The 15,952-nt window shown below is 37.7% G+C and overlaps 1 protein-coding gene across 5 annotated transcripts in view; it reads left to right on the forward strand.

Annotated features, from left to right (window-relative positions):
• Nucleotides 1–15,637, forward strand: part of LOC131046295 (protein PHYTOCHROME-DEPENDENT LATE-FLOWERING) — a 125,179-nt gene extending 109,542 nt beyond the window's left edge. For all 5 annotated transcript variants that reach the window (XM_057980001.2, XM_057980003.2, XM_057980000.2 and 2 more), the window contains 4 exons: nucleotides 12,947–13,173; nucleotides 13,281–13,444; nucleotides 13,559–13,597; nucleotides 13,686–15,637. In XM_057980001.2, the coding sequence (XP_057835984.1) occupies nucleotides 12,947–13,173; nucleotides 13,281–13,444; nucleotides 13,559–13,597; nucleotides 13,686–15,209 (1,954 nt within the window). In that variant the 3' untranslated portion in view covers nucleotides 15,210–15,637. The remainder of the gene's footprint in view (nucleotides 1–12,946; nucleotides 13,174–13,280; nucleotides 13,445–13,558; nucleotides 13,598–13,685) is intronic.
• Nucleotides 15,638–15,952: the final 315 nt, after the last annotated feature.

Here is a 15,952-nt window from a genome sequence, read left to right on the forward strand (position 1 = left end):
AAAAATGCTGTCAATGGCAGCCCTGATTTGCAACAATGGAGGTCTGGACAATAGGCAAAAAATGGAGGAAAATATCGCCCAAGTCTCCACACAAAATCGCCAATTTTCACCAAAAAATGGCAAATTTGGAAAAATCGCCAAACCTAGCAAAAATCAAAATTCTGGAATTGGTCTTTAATGGCAGCAAGGGGAATAGATCAGCAAGCTGGAAAAAAAAATAGAAGAGGAAAACATCCTCAACTCAACACTTCACTTCAATCACTTGCTAAAATTCGCCCAACTTGGAGAAAAAAAATCGCTTTTATGGAGACACCTGGCAGATTTAATAATAAAATAATGCTAAGGCTCCTCTCTTATACTTGCTTTTACCTCTCACTTTCAACACACAAGCAATGTGGGATAAAACACTTTCTTAAATACTTGCTTGGTGAAAGCCTAACTTGCTTCTAGAAGGTTCAAATATTAAATGATTATTGCAAGTTATTAAATTTTGCTTTTAAAATTTTAAATAATCGTTAATCATTGTTGAAAAGCAATTAAATGGGGCTAATTTATTAAAATAATTCAATTAAAATCAAAATTAAGCCTCCAAGGGAAAATTGACTTGGGTTGCGATTGAAAAATCCCTTCAAAAATCATTTGTGTCAAAATTTGCGCCATAAGGGAAATTTGACCCTAGTTTGGACAAAAATCCATACATAAATTCATCAAAATTGCACAAAAAACTCCCCAGGGGAAAATCGATGGCAGTCTGGATTGAAAAATCCACACTCTGAACTCACTTAACTTGGAAAAAACCTCCCTGGTGGAATTTCGACCTCAGTCTGAATGAAAATCCGGACTTAAAACTTTTCAAAATACTCCCAATGGAAAATCGATCTCTGTCTGGATGAAAATCCGAACAAAAATCCTTACAAAATGCTCTCAGGGGAAAATCGACCTCTGTCTGGATGAAAATCCAGACAAAAATCCGCACTTAGTTGTCACAAAAATCCTGGTGGAAAATCGACCTAGGCATGGAATCCTCCTTATCTTTGTGCGCACCTTAGTCTGCACTCCTGGTGGAAAATCGATGGTAGTCTGGATAAATCCTGACACTTAGCCAAATTTTAGCCAAATTTTAGCACTTCCAGGGGAAAATTGATCCAGGTATGGATAAACAGTGGGGGGAAAATAGCAGCCAGTATGGATTTCAGGGGAAACCCATGTGTAGTGTGGATTTTGAGTGGGGGAATGGGTTTGGTAGTCTGGAATGTGAGGGGAAAAACACCTCTAGCATGGAATTTGACCCTCTAACCCCTGGAAAATGGATTTCCCTTGGGATTTTATCATTTTAACCACTCAAAATCACTTAGAAACTTCAAATTTAAACTGGACTTAGGCAAATTTTCCAAAAATATGAGCAAAACGCTAGGAAAATATTGGAATTAAGTACGAAATCAATTTAAATAATATCTTAGGAGCGAGAAAATAACTCCAAAAGGTCTGCGAATACCTTGGCACTTTAAAATCACTGATGTGCGTGTTTAAAAAACACGTTAATGCTCGAAAGGTCAACTCTTAGACAAGATTTAGGATCATTAAAATATCAACTTTTCCAACTTGATCCTATAACTTCAAAAACCCTAGACGACACTAGGCATGATCAAAACTCCGAGACTCGGGCACGGGAAACACAAAATTGCCCACTAAGCAACCAAAACCCTAACCTAACCACACAGAAAGACAAAAAAGAAGGGGTCCCCGTTAGCTATGGGGCAATGTGTGAAAAGGTCACAATAGGCCTCTTGGGCACAACCAACCCAAAACAACTAAGTTCAACTCCTAAAATTACACACCAATCTCTTACACTCTTCCAACCCAATTTTTTTTTAATTTGGTCTATTTTTCACTTGTAATCGATGGATTCTTATAGAATTTACTTACAATTTCTTCTATGTTGCTTTTTGGGTGTTTACAATGGTCTAGTGTGCTTCCCAGATCTTTAAGGAATCTCAGGATACACCAAAAGTTGGACAGAAAGGAAATTGAAAGCATTTCTAGGTGTTACAGATTGTTTTAAACATGTGGAACCCTTGCTTCATGCATTGATGAAACTGCCTAGATAGCTTTACAATTTGTTGTGGCTATTTCAAAATTGTGTTGATAGTTTTGCAATTCTTGACGCTATTTTAAAACTGCTGCATGGAAAAATTAATGGTTTCACACTATGGCATAGAAACCTTTGATTTTCTTCATTTTTCTCTTATTTGATGCTTGCATCTTGCACAAATGTGTGCTTTGAACTATGTCACATTTCACCATGAAGTCTACTAATCCTTTACTCTTTGTTGATGATGTCCTCTCTCATTCTCTTGGCTACTTGTAGAGACAACTTTACGCACTTTCTAAGTTTTGTGATCTTTGTTAGCTTGTGCTCAACCTTAGTAAAACTAGGGTCTTCAAAACCACTAATGATGGTCTTTCCAGGTTTCATTTCTTCTATGAAAGGGGGTGCTATGCAGGTATCTGCTAAATTTGTTTATCTTTAATTTTAGTGTATTGGCTCTCTTCTTTTTGGTTGCTTCTCAGTCTTGTCTTTGAATGGTATTGTTGGTGTACGTTTTATCATATACCGAACATTAGAATAAAATATCCAAGGATACTCTATCCTTTCCTGAACAAAATCACTACTTGTGCCAAGATTGCGAGAAAGACCACAAGGCGACTCCAAGGTTTATATGTGCGAACAGGCGACTTTATGTTGGATAGCTACCTTGGTTATGTATGCTGAAATACGAGGACTTACGCTTGGCTTGTTCTATTCACAATGGAGATTTTGTTTGAGTTTTGGATCATGCTTTTGTAGAAAACTAAAAAGGAGACAAGGGTTAAAAAATTCTAATCTATTCCTAAGAATTCAGGAGATGGTAAAGACTGGGTGAAACTAATAACAACACTTTGTTTCGGCACACTTAGGACAACTACGCAAAGCGTGTGCAATCTTCTAAGGTTGTGCTCAAGATTTTCACACTTGTGAATAATACCAACAATTGAACAATATTACTCAAAGTAGAAGTTAAGCATCCACACCAAAATCTCAGGCTAACTTTACACATTGAATGAAAATCATCCATCCAACAAAAGTATGAGCAAAAAGTTTCACCAATCTAAACTATCAAATGCTTCGTTCATCTAACATACATGAAATAAAATCTAAACTATGATGAGGGATAAGAACCACGCGTACTCCAAAATAAAGGAAATAATCACCATTAATTCGAACAATGCATTACTTATTATTTTGGCAATCCTAAGCAACAATTGCTTATCTCAACATGTTTTGCAACATGCTCCCATGATTTACAAATGAGGGGTTGAGCTCAATTTATAGGCTCCCCAATTACAATTCAATGGCTAGGATTGATTTCCAATTAATGGCTGAGATTAAAACAATCTAACCCTAATCAAAGTTTCCAAAAATAGGTCAAATATCCGTTGGATGGGAGACAAGTGGCACAAGATGCTATTTTTTAGGATTGCACCCCCTTCTTCTGCCGAGAGGCAGTGTGTTCAATGAACCTAGACATGTTGACTTGAATTCCCCAATTTGTGCCGAAAAATTTGCTTAAGTATTGAAATTTGTCTGGAATACTCTTCTTGCCGCCAATTTATGTTCCGTGTGGGAGCTTGTCTTTGACTCTTCAGAAATGAAATCCTTCAAGAAATCTGGAATTTCTTTCCATACTTTCGCCAAGTCTGAAGACTTTTGTTTCTTGATGCCTGGAGACTCTTTTAGGTGCCTTGAATTTGGAGATGAATTTGATTCATGTGCTTGTCTTGCCAAATTTATTTCTACCTGGCATGATAGACTTGGATGAAATCCAACCAACCTTTGTTTATGCTTTAATCTTTCTTCCATGCCTTGGTATGCTTCGTGTCAATTTGTTTGCCCGTGGACTTGGAATGTTCTTGGACAATCATCCTTCAATTTGCCTTAATCTGTTTTATGACTTGGGAAGAGTTCGGACAATCATCTCCTTGTTTTTGGTGGATTTGGAAAAGTTTGGACAGTCATGAGTGATGAGGAGGTAAAATAGAAGTTGGTCTTCTTTGAGGTTGGTGGGCTTTTGTTCTCAATGTGCTTCTCAAATCAATCCCTAGGCACAAATGGGATTCTTCTAAACCTTTCTCCTATCTCCTCCTCTCTATTCAACACTGCTTGCACCCTATTGTATTGGACATCACTCCTCCTTACCTTCCATGCTAAGGCATTCAAGTCTGAAATGAGGTCCTCTTGAGTGTCACAAAAAATGAACAAGTTTGGTTGTCCAATTGGCTGAATCTCCTCTCTTCCAGGAATGGGTAACTGTTGGAGAACCATGGTTTACCTAACCTTAATTGCACCTTTAAGGTTTTCAATCATATTAATCTGTTGATTGAGCATCTGGACAGGTCTGCAAAGTATGATGACTGTCCTTCACCTTTCAAGAATGAAAATTTCTAAATTGGATGCAAAGAACGTTGGGTTACTCAAAGCAACTTTCTAGGTTCAAATGGTCATTTTGATCAAATGACTCAATGCAATGCTGTGGATATTGTAGTAGGGTGTCTCAGGGCTTAACTTATCCATTTTGATGGTTTGAAACAATCAATTGCTCCTCCTTCCTTACCGATTTCATGAAATGGTCAAATTTGCTCCAAAAAGGCTACTAGAATTAGCCCTAGTTTTTAATGAAATTTGTTCACCCTGCTCAACCTGCTAAACTTCATGACAAACCCCTGGAGATGTGGTCATTTGATGATGAAAGCTCAAGGATTTTTGCTATGGCAAGTACTGTACGGACTGTTTGAGGACTGTCCCACAAAATATGCAATTTTCAAGGGTTTTTGAGGTTTCTAGTGAGGGTTTGCAATTTACAAGTCTTCCTCATGATAGTAGACCAATTTAAATGCTTCAAACCTTGCTACAACATATACCAAACACTTCCAAGGATTTCATCTTCTAATATTGTCATTTTATCAAATAGATACCATACTGCTGCATTTACTCAGAAATAACAGTCTAAAGACTGGGACAGCGATGTTTTCAAGGTTTTGTATACTTTGTTAACATTAATAAAGCAAGTACAATGAAAGTATATCACATATGAATGCAACAATGTCTTGACAACAGTTGGAGTAACCTGCAAACAAGTAGGAAAGGGTCTTTTTCATGACTGTTGGTCTCTTACCCGCCTTACTGCACTTTTACAGTCTTAAAACTGTGACAACTTTCTTTCTCTGTTTTGATCTGCTTCTTCACTCTGTCCCTGGCCTGCAAGAAGGTATTAATGGCATGATAGAATAGTGTATATAACTTCTTCAAAGATCTTGAAGGTTTGAACACTTAAAGGATGACACAAATCATAACAACATTATGTGACTGTGACAAAGAATACACTGTTTTAGGATCCTTATTTAGGTCCTTTACAATCAAAATGTGTAATTTGTCTTCTTCACATTGAAACCACTTGCAAATACATTTCCATTTTGCATAAAAGAGGAATTACATCATTCCTTACTATCCATTTAGAGAGGTTGGCAATGGGGATCTAGCAATGAAACAGTGACTCACTGTTTTGCAGTCTGTTTTACACCTTTGCTTCTTGCATCCAACCAAGTCATGAGAGAGACAAGGATGGTAAAATATAATTAAGACTCTTGCCAACTTAATCCTTCTTCAACATATCAAAGTACAGTGCTATGAACAACAAAGTACCATTCAAACAATTTTAAGAATACCCAAGCCAAGTTGCTCACTTCACACACTTGCCATGGGTTTACAAACACTTGTGCATTGATAGGAAAGGGAAATAGATGTATGGTACAGTATGTACAGAGGATCCAACAAATTTCCTCAAAGCCATGGATGAAGAGACTTTGAAGAAATCAGTTGGACCATGAATGATCTTCCATTGGAACCACAAAACAATGCCTTTCTCAAGAATACTTCAAATAAAACTTGTTCCAATCACTACTAAAACATCAAAGGAGATCACATCAACCAAAAACAGGATCAGTACGGACTCATGGAGCCATGGTACGGACTGTACTCTAAAAAGTGCAGAAAACTAGTTAAAAACTCACAAAATACAAGCACAAACAAGTATTTCTCTTAGTTTTCCAACATGAATTGCACATACAATGATTTGAACATGGTTTTTATACATGTGCCAACTTGTTGAAGCCTTTGTACGGACAGGTACAGGCTGGAACTAACCAAAACCACCAAAAGTCATTTTTTGCACTTTTTGACAACTTTTGACAACTTTTGTTGCTCAAAAAGTTGCATTTTGACTCCCGGTGACTTGGCACTCAAACCAATGACTCAAAATCATTGGAAACACTAAATAAACATGCTCCAATGCCTTTCAAGGCTTTACAACGTCAAAATTTCAAAAATGCTCATTTGGATCCAAAATTGACAATTTTTGGTCCACTGAGCAAAAAAACAAAAATCTTGGAAACTCTTAAACAACAATGAGTTCCAAACCTTATTACACCACAAAACAAACCTATTAAACCTACTAGAAGCATAAAATAAACACACATGCTTAATTTGCAACAAAAATGCTATACCTGCTAGGATTTGAGCATTCAGGTGCTCAGGTGCTCCTGCACCAATGAGCCTTCTTGTCTTTGGCAGATTTGGAAATATGATCAAACAATTTGTTTTCCAATTTTCCTTGATCTTGATTTATGGCGATCTTGGAAGAATACATGCCATCCTTATGCTTGCTTAGCAAATTTCCTCTTGGCAAAGCGAAATTTACACATCCTTGGACAAGTTTCAATTTGTGTCTTATTTTATTGGACAAACCTTGGCTAATCTTTTCCTTCCAAGGCGAACTTGGATTACCTTGTCTTCATGGATCAGATTTGGAGGTCTGATCACTAGGCTTTATTTATTCTTTCCATGTCATGCACTTGGAAGATCATTCTCCAAGCCTTCTCTTTTTATCATCCAACCTAATTGCTTGGAAGTTTAGACAGTTTGTTTTGCTTTATTCCTCAGCGAATTTGGATAACATTCTTCCTTAATCTTGGTAGGGTGGACTTTCTTGAATCTTGGACATGAATGATTTGTTCTTGGAAGATCATTAGTCATTCCTTCTCAGGCGGACTTAGAAGACAAGAGATGTTCTTCTTTGTAGGTGAATTGGAATATGCTAAGACATCACTTTGTCTTTGTGCTCATCAAACTTCCAATCTGCTATCTTTTAATTCGCTGTCTATGATGAACTTGGATGAGTCTTGGACATGTCGAACTTATTGAGTGCTTCCTTCAACTTTTTAGAATGCTTTGTTTCCTATCTCCATGCGAATTTTGTTGTCTTTGTCTGAAGTGTAATAATTTGATCAGGTTCTATCATGTTTGGAAGCTGCCTACTTTGCTCATCCTTGGCAAATTCTAGACATAGGCTTATGCCCCAACTTTGGCGAACTTGGATGATGTCTTGACATGTTCATTGCCAACTTGGAAGGCGGATTTGGATGAGAATTTGACAATGTCTAGGCAGACTTGGCAAAAGACTTTGCCATGTGCTCATGCTTTGTTGCCTTGGACGAACTTTGAACAATCACCTTTGACCTCGTCCATGCCTTAGTTTATTTTCAACTTAATTTTGAGAGAAAATTTCTTCTCAATTGCTCTCCAAATTCTCAACCTGAATAATGAATTGTGAAAATGAGTTGGTCAAAAATATATAAAGTCTAATATTCGTTAACTTGAAGTTTTATTTTTGTTTTACTGTTTTTTAATTTTTAAAATTTTTTTTTAATAATATTTTTTTATTATTATTATTTTTGTTTTGTTTTAATCTTTACAAAATAGAAATTTTTATTTTCTCTCCAAACTTCATCCTTAGCCAAGAATCTTCTAGAACTTTCTCTCAATTTCCAAAATTCTTGAAAATACCCTAAGTGTTGAAATTTAATTACTTGAAAACAAAGAAACGGGACTCGGACTCGGCTCGGACTCGGCAAGGCCGACTCGGACTCGGACTCGGGACTCGGCGTCAAACTCGGCTCCAGCCTCGGCTGGACTCGGGATAGTGAAAAACTCAAGAAATTTAGAGATTTTTAAATATTTAAAACTTGTTTCAGACACCCTTTATTGAATACACCTTAAAGACACAATAACATCATCAAACTCGGCTCATTTGATTACATACACAAGTATACATCAATCACATAAGCATAAACGCAAATTGTAGCTGAAGAAAATAACAAACATAGATATATAAATATTGTCAAATGTATACAATATTACAAAACTCATGGAATAAAAAATCCATGTCATCATATGATCATCATCAAATGTTTCATACAAATACCAAAGGTAAATACAACTACAAGTCTATGGCTCAGAGGAGCCTGCACCCTCCGGCCCCGGCCCCCTGCGAAGGCGTCTAAGGTAGGTCCTAGATGATTCGACTGCCATAGCCGCTCCCCGTGACACCATGCCATGCTCACCAACATCAGGAACATCCATGTCACTATCTGCCTCTGAATCTCCTGTATGTGCTCGTGCTCTCCGCTCCTCCTCTGCCATGGCTACAGTCTCAACCTCTATATCTACCTAGTCGATCCAATCAGTGTCAGACTTGGAGGTTAAATTTTCTCTACTTCTATCGACGCAATTTCCCCCCATATTTTTCGACGGGGGTTTGGGGGCAGCGCCCCCAAGGTAGGGTCAAGGGGCAGCGCCCCTTGCGCGCTCCCTGTCGTGATACAAGGCGAGGTCGAGGGGCAGCGCCCCGCAAGGCCAAAAAAACTTATTACAAGTCTGAATTAGGGTTTCTTTGAGAGTCTTCCTTAGGGCCTGGTTTTGCTCTTGTTGCTAATTGGGTCTTGCTTGGTGAGTGAGTATCATTCTTGAAGGTCCGAGCTAGGTCAAGTTGGTGAGTGATAAAGTCTGGAATGTCATCTTGATCTTCAAATGCCCTAAAATTTGGCTAAGTCTGGAATGTCCTGATCCTGAAATTTGACTAAGTCTGGAAAACTGAAGAATCCTCCAAAAACTAGATTTTGCAATATAACTCTTGGAGGCCCGAAACCACTCTCAAATAATCCTGACGGAGAGACCAAAATGTCAAATTTTGCTCCTGACCCTTCCAAAAAAACTTATTACTTTTAAAAAAAACTTTTTAAAATGTTTTTTTTTTTGTCATTTTATTAACCCAGCCAGTAGCCGAGTCTGGGGCTCAGGACTCGCCGAGTCTGGCGATTTTGAGCCAAACTTGCCAACTCGGCGAGTTTGGCGAGTTTACTCCCCAGACTCGGACGAGTCCGAGTCCGAGTCCCTAGGACTCGCCGAGCATGACTCGTACTCGGACTAGCCGAGTCTGGGCGAGTCCGGGCGAGTCCCGTTTCTCTGCTTGAAAATAATAAAAAAAAATTCTTTAATTTTTTGGAAAATAATTAAAATTTTTGATTCATGTGACAAATTTATTTTCCAACTTACTTTACACTTCCATGCCTCAGTTTATATATTATTTTATTTTTATTTTTTTCAACATGGTCTAATATCAAGTAGGAGTTTAACTAACTCTTGCCAAGAGTTAATTAACCATTGGTAGGAGTTTACCATCTGTCAGACAATTTTACTTGATCATAAGGTGAACTCGATTGAGTCTTGGACAACTTTCTTATGCCCTGGCAGACATTGATCCTACCTAAACATCTTCCATACTTGACATCCTTGGGCGAATTTGATTGATCATCTGGAACAAAACCCTAATTAGGGTTTCCACTCTGCTTTTTGCACTGAGACCTTATTTTCGAAATCTGAGAACATGGGCACTGATAATATGATTCATCTTCTGGAACAAAACCTTAATTAGGGTTTGCATTTTGCTTTTCACCCTTAAAGACATAATTTTCAAAATCCAAGAACATGGGTAGTAATAATATGGCATGAAGAAGAAAACCCTAGTCTCAGAAAAAATAAATACCGAAGCCCTGTTTTTATACTTAAAAGCAAAAAATTTTGAATCTGAAGACATGCACAGGACTGATATGACCTAAAGAACAAAACCCTAATCTCGAAAAAAAGCAAAAATTTCGAAGCCTTGCTTTTTATACCTAGAGACGAGATTTTCAAATTCCGACAAAATGGGTAGTAATAAAATGACTTGAGGAACAAAACCCATATGCCGCTTTAAAAAAAGCAGAAAAAACAAAAATTTCTAAAAATAACAGGTTGTTAGTAATGACCCAAAGCAATTGCAATCCTCGTCCTTCAGACCTTCTGAGCACTTTGACAACATTCATACATGATTCTGAGCATGATTTCTCAACTTGGCTTGGGATGAATTCTCAAAAACTCGAATTCCTCATTGTAAAAAGACCGGTGATTAGCAGTTGCGATGCCAACGAAAAACCCTAAAAAGAAAAAACAAGGGGTCCCCATTTGCAATGGGGTGATGTGTGAAAAAGGTCACAACGGGTATATACCTCGCTCTTTGCCCTTGAGGTTCAATTGTCTCGATTCTCAATTACATTGTCTTCGATATTCAAAGATGCATCTTTTCTACAATGATAGTCTACATGCAACATTGAGTGAATACGGGTTTTGGGCCGTATCTTAAGTTCTTGTGACTAGGATAGGGTGGAGAGGGTTCAAACAATTATGGTTCAATGTATGAACCTATGCAAATAGATGGTTCCTCAGTGTATTGTCTAGGCTGAATTTCTACCCAACACCTTCATCTTGAGAATATCTTTAAATCATGCTTAGAGTCATATGTGGTTCGTCTTTGCCCCATTGGAGATATCCTTTTTTTGCACTCCATTCCTCGTTGAAGATTTGCCTATTTGGGTTCCCCCTCTAGATGTTTGTTTTTTTGTTTCTTTGAGGTCCGTTTGCTCATCTATTGACATTTTCTTAACATGCTTCCTCCTTTTAGATACTCCTTATGTGCTCCTCATCATCTTCCTCTAGGAAAAGAGGTGCTCGGCCCATCCATAGGAGGACCATTATTGTTAGTATGTCTAGGTTCCTTGGACACCCCGTTTGAATTCTCTTAGGTCCAAACTAGTTTTTTACAGCGAGCATTTTAGACAGGTTGATGGGATCATTTTTGGTACGTCTAGGTCCCTTGGACTCACCCTTTGAATTCTCTTAGCTCTAGTCTAGCTTTCTGGGGTGAGTATTCCTTATAGGCTGATGGGATAATTGTTTCGCATACCTATCTTTAGTATGGTTGGTTTTATGGTTTGAGAATTACCCTTGGCATGTTGCTGGTGTGTTCTTGTCAATTTTGTGTTGAGATAGACCACCATATTTTACAATGTGAAATATTTTGCCACCTTTCTTCTCTCCAAGAGTTTGAGTTTGAGCATTTTATTTTCTGGTGTCCAGTGTAAACTATGAAATTTGATGGAGGTAGTACTATTTATAGATGGATTCTGGTGGTTTTCTGCCCCCTTTTTTTTGCTACCCTAGCTAGAGATGCTTGGCCCATTTTCTTTGTGATTTTACCATGTTTAGGCATAGATATCTTTTTGGTGGTTTGAGATCTACTATATTGATAACTTCCTTCTTTCAACTCATCATAGGATGTTAGAGGCATTATGAACCCTTTGGATACTGTTGATTCATGTACAAATAGAGATATATCGTGAGTTGTTTCCCATCCTTTTGGTCTTCTTCTATGAATTGGTCTCTTCGCACCTCAACTGTCATTCTAATAGTTGTGGCCTTATCTCTTCTTGATGTTGGGGACCCCTTACAGTCTTCCATGACATAGATCATAGGGGAAAGTTCACATTACCAACTTGATCATAGGGGAAAGTTCACATTACCAACTTCTTCCCTACCATTAGCAGTTCTTCGGCTTTGCATATTAGGAGAGATTCTATGTGGATATGACTACTTCCGAGGATTGTCCAACCCAATTCCATTAGCCCTAGACTTTCCTTGATGAGCATTCTCAGACTCTACATTGGTACTTCTTAGTTACCAATGTTAATATTCTTGGCTTCTCTAACAATTCTCATAATATTTACATTTGAGAATTTTAGTTCTCCATTAGGACAGTTTTCATTGTCTTCCATTGCTTTGCAAAGTTGTCCTCTTGCACTATTATTTATAGTTGTACTGTTTTGGGGTTGCTCTTGTTTAGGTTAACCCTTTTGTGTCTATTTAGTTTTTTTTTTCTGGTTTTCTTGCTTTGTTGTATTTGCTTCAAGTTTAGGCCCCCTTTTGCCCTAGTTCTTTGCTATTGTACTCACTGTATGTTCCAGTCCTTTTGATCCATTCTTGGTCATTTGTGGACATTACATAATTTTTGTCTTTTTTCTAATTCCTTGATAGAAAGTACAAATTAGAAAGAATTTCATCCATGAGGGGTCCTAATATCCCAAAACTAAAGTTAAGTTTAATGTTTGACAAATATTTCATGATCATTTCTAAAAAATCTTCACGTGAGTGTTTATGTATCTTTTGTGTAGTGGTTCTATGCAGCTTTCTATGTAGGTTGGGAGTTTTGAGAGGTTCTTGTTTTGGTAGTTAGAAATGGAGGGGCCTGAGACAATTCTGAAATATTTGAAGAATGAGAACTCCCTCATTCTAGATTGTCTCCACTTGGAGTTTTATAAAAGAATGTGGCAATTCTGAAATATATGAAGAATGAGAATTCCTAATTTATCTAACCCTAAGAAAGCTATTATTCAATTGATTTTTTTGCTGTCATACTGTTGTTTCAGTCTTACGGTATTCTATTTTTGGTGAATATCATTTGTTATTTACACTTGGATTATATTATTTGTTTTTTACACTTGGAGTATATTATTTATTATGTACACTTGGAGTAAATTATTTGCTATTTACTATTGGAGTTTGACTATCTTTTCCAAATAGACGTGTGGTTATTTATTATCTGGAGCACTGATTCTTTAATTGATGGTGGCAAAATTACAGACATGGTCTTCCTATAAAAAAGAAGAGTGTGGAAGAGGTGCGTGAAACAAAGAAGGGTCCACCTTCTTGGCACTTACTTTCAATGGCTTTTAGTAATGCTACAAATAATGAAGATCAGAAGGATGTCAAAGGACAAAGAAGTCTGTCCAATTCCCTTGTTGGTGGAGGTGTAAATGTTCGCAAAACACGAATTATGAATTTTGTTCGTGCAGATCATATGTATCCAGGTTGGACTTCTTTTAAACACTTTTTTCTTTTTTGTATTTTCGTACCTGTTTCCATATTATTAATCTGATTGCTCGCTCAATGTTCTTTTGCATATTGTTATCTGCAGGAAATAGTGTTCCAGTTTTGGTTCGTAGAATTCGGGTTAGATTGGTAATGTGTGAACGTGCAAAGGATGGAATGGTGGAGGCTGTTGTGCAGTTTGGGGATGATCAAGATGAGGACTCTTTGAATTGTTGCCCACATGATGTTCTCCCTTCCTTGCCAAACACTGTAAGTAAAATACATTTACAGTCAGGTTCTGTTCAATTAACTGGTTCATATTTTATTAATTGAGTATATAAAATTGTTGTTTTATCTCTTCTGCGTGGTGTGTGTGCTGTGCAGCATTTTGCAGACAGGCTAGCTGTGCAGTTTAGTACTCTGGTAAGTGTGACAACTAACTTTGCCCTTTGATTAAATCTCGAAATATCCTTCTCTCTGGTATATGATCTCTTGTATCTGTCAATTCCAGATGGAGAAGGATGGATATGAATTGGTTGATGATCAAGTTCAGCCCATTCAACAGCGCCAACAAATGTTACCTCCAAATGCATCTTCTACAACTCAATCCATGACTCCTGTTGCTTCTGCACTGGGAAATAGTATGAATCAGTTGCCATCTTCACCCCATGTAATGTCAAGTCAAAATATGGTGGGTTCTGCTGCTGTGTGTGGCATGCCTCCTCTAAGCTCATTGCCATTGTCATCGCCTAATGCATTAGCTGTCCGAATGCCTCCTCCAGGCAATGCTCCCAACCGACAGCTTTCTTCAGGCTTCTTGCAGAGTGGATTGGTTACATCAAAGTCACTGCAGCTTGATCCTGCTTCTGAGCTTGTAGCAGTGCAACAACAACAACATCAGCAGCACCAGATACAACAACAACACCAACTGCAGCAACATCCACAACAACAGCTACAGAGGTCTCAGCAACTTGTAAATTCAAATCACCTAGCCCAGCTAAATTCTGCAAGCTATAATTCAAATCAACAGATGAATTCAAAAATCATGAATAATGCTCAGATGAAGATGCAGATGCTTCAAAAGCACCATCAGCAATTACAGAGGAAGAGTTTCCTGCAGGGGGGCATGGGCAGTAACATTGGTAATATCGGGGTGGGGAATATAAGTGTCAACAACATGAGTGGTCATAATATGGTTGGGCTAGGTGGAGGGATGAGTATGGGCATGACAGGCATAAATAACATTTCAGGAGTCATGCCTAATTTGACCAATATAAATACACTCTCTGGTGTTGGCAGCATGGGACAGAACCCTGGTATTGGAAGTATGATTGAACATCACATACGATCTGGGACCATGAATAATCAGACGCCATGGGATAGAGGAGTACGCATGGGTCCAGGCAGAGGTCGTCCAGGTGCGATGGTAAATCCTCCATCGTTAAGAAATATTGAGAATATGTCAGGTTTATCTGCCAGTAATCAAGCTCATAGTTCAGCAAATTTAATACATGGACCACAACAAGGTAGGAGCAACATGAGCTCTTTACAAAATAGGGGTATGAATCCTCCAAAAACAAGTGGTATGCATGGAGTCACTGGACAGAGCTTCTATTTGAACCAACAACTGAACAATCAACCCCAGCAAATTAGTTCACAACAGCTGAATCAACAGCAGCAGTTAAATGTTCAGCAACAACTGAATATGCCACAACCGCCCTCATCTCAACAGCCTTTGAGCTCACAGCCCTTATTGAATGCTCAACATCAAATGAGCCAACAAATCAGTTCGCAACAACAAATTAATTCACAATCCCAATTGAATTCTCAGCAACAACTCAATGCACAACAATTAAACTCACAACCACAGTTGAATCCTCAGCAGATCAATGCTGCCAATCTTGGTTCAATGGTTGTAGGTCCTTCCAGCCCTCCGCTTAGTTCACAAACTTTGGGGTCTGTTGGTAGTATAACAAGCTCGCCAATGGAGTTGCAGAGTGCAAGCAGGGGAAATTCAATGACAACAGGACAATAAATTTGTAACCTAAGGGGATGTTAACCGTAAAAGAGCATATTTGGTTTCATATCCTTTAAAGATGTATTCTCACCAATCCATTCCAAACGTCATGCCATTTTTTTTCTTTCCAAGTTTGAGATATGAATCCAAGGACCTGTTGGTTATGGGGTTATAATGTACTAAGAATAAACATATCATGCATTGTAAAATCATTTTCTCAAAATATACATAAAACCATATAGACATTAGTTGACATGATACTATCTTGATTATGAAGGTAACCTATTAACTCTCTCTATTTTGAAGACAATTTTCTTGTATAAAAGGGTTCTAGCTAAACAGAATGTTGAATTTAATGCTACTAAAGCTGTTCTTGAGTGTATTTGAGGTCTCATGAGTATAAATTGATATTCCAAAAGCTTCATCAACCATCTAACGGTTGAACTTATGCGAGTGAATTATCAAGGCTAATTTTGAATTGTAAAATTATGACTCTCTTTGTATCATACTTCGAATTGCTATGGCACAACCTAAATTATGTTTTGCAATAAAATCATTTATGCTATTTGTTTTGATTTTCAATGTATAATGTCACGAGTATATTTAATGGGTATATCTGCACTTAAAACAATTTATAACTGTGCACTTGAAAAAGATATAACAATACGTTGTTTAATTATTATTATTATTTTGCTATGTTAGCTTCTTGTTGCCCCCTTGCTATCCCTAACGTCCAAGGACTATTTGCTGTTATCTAGAAA

The sequence above is a fragment of the Cryptomeria japonica genome, chromosome 2 (assembly GCF_030272615.1).
Source record: "Cryptomeria japonica chromosome 2, Sugi_1.0, whole genome shotgun sequence".
In the NCBI taxonomy this organism is placed as follows: Eukaryota; Viridiplantae; Streptophyta; class Pinopsida; order Cupressales; family Cupressaceae; genus Cryptomeria; species Cryptomeria japonica.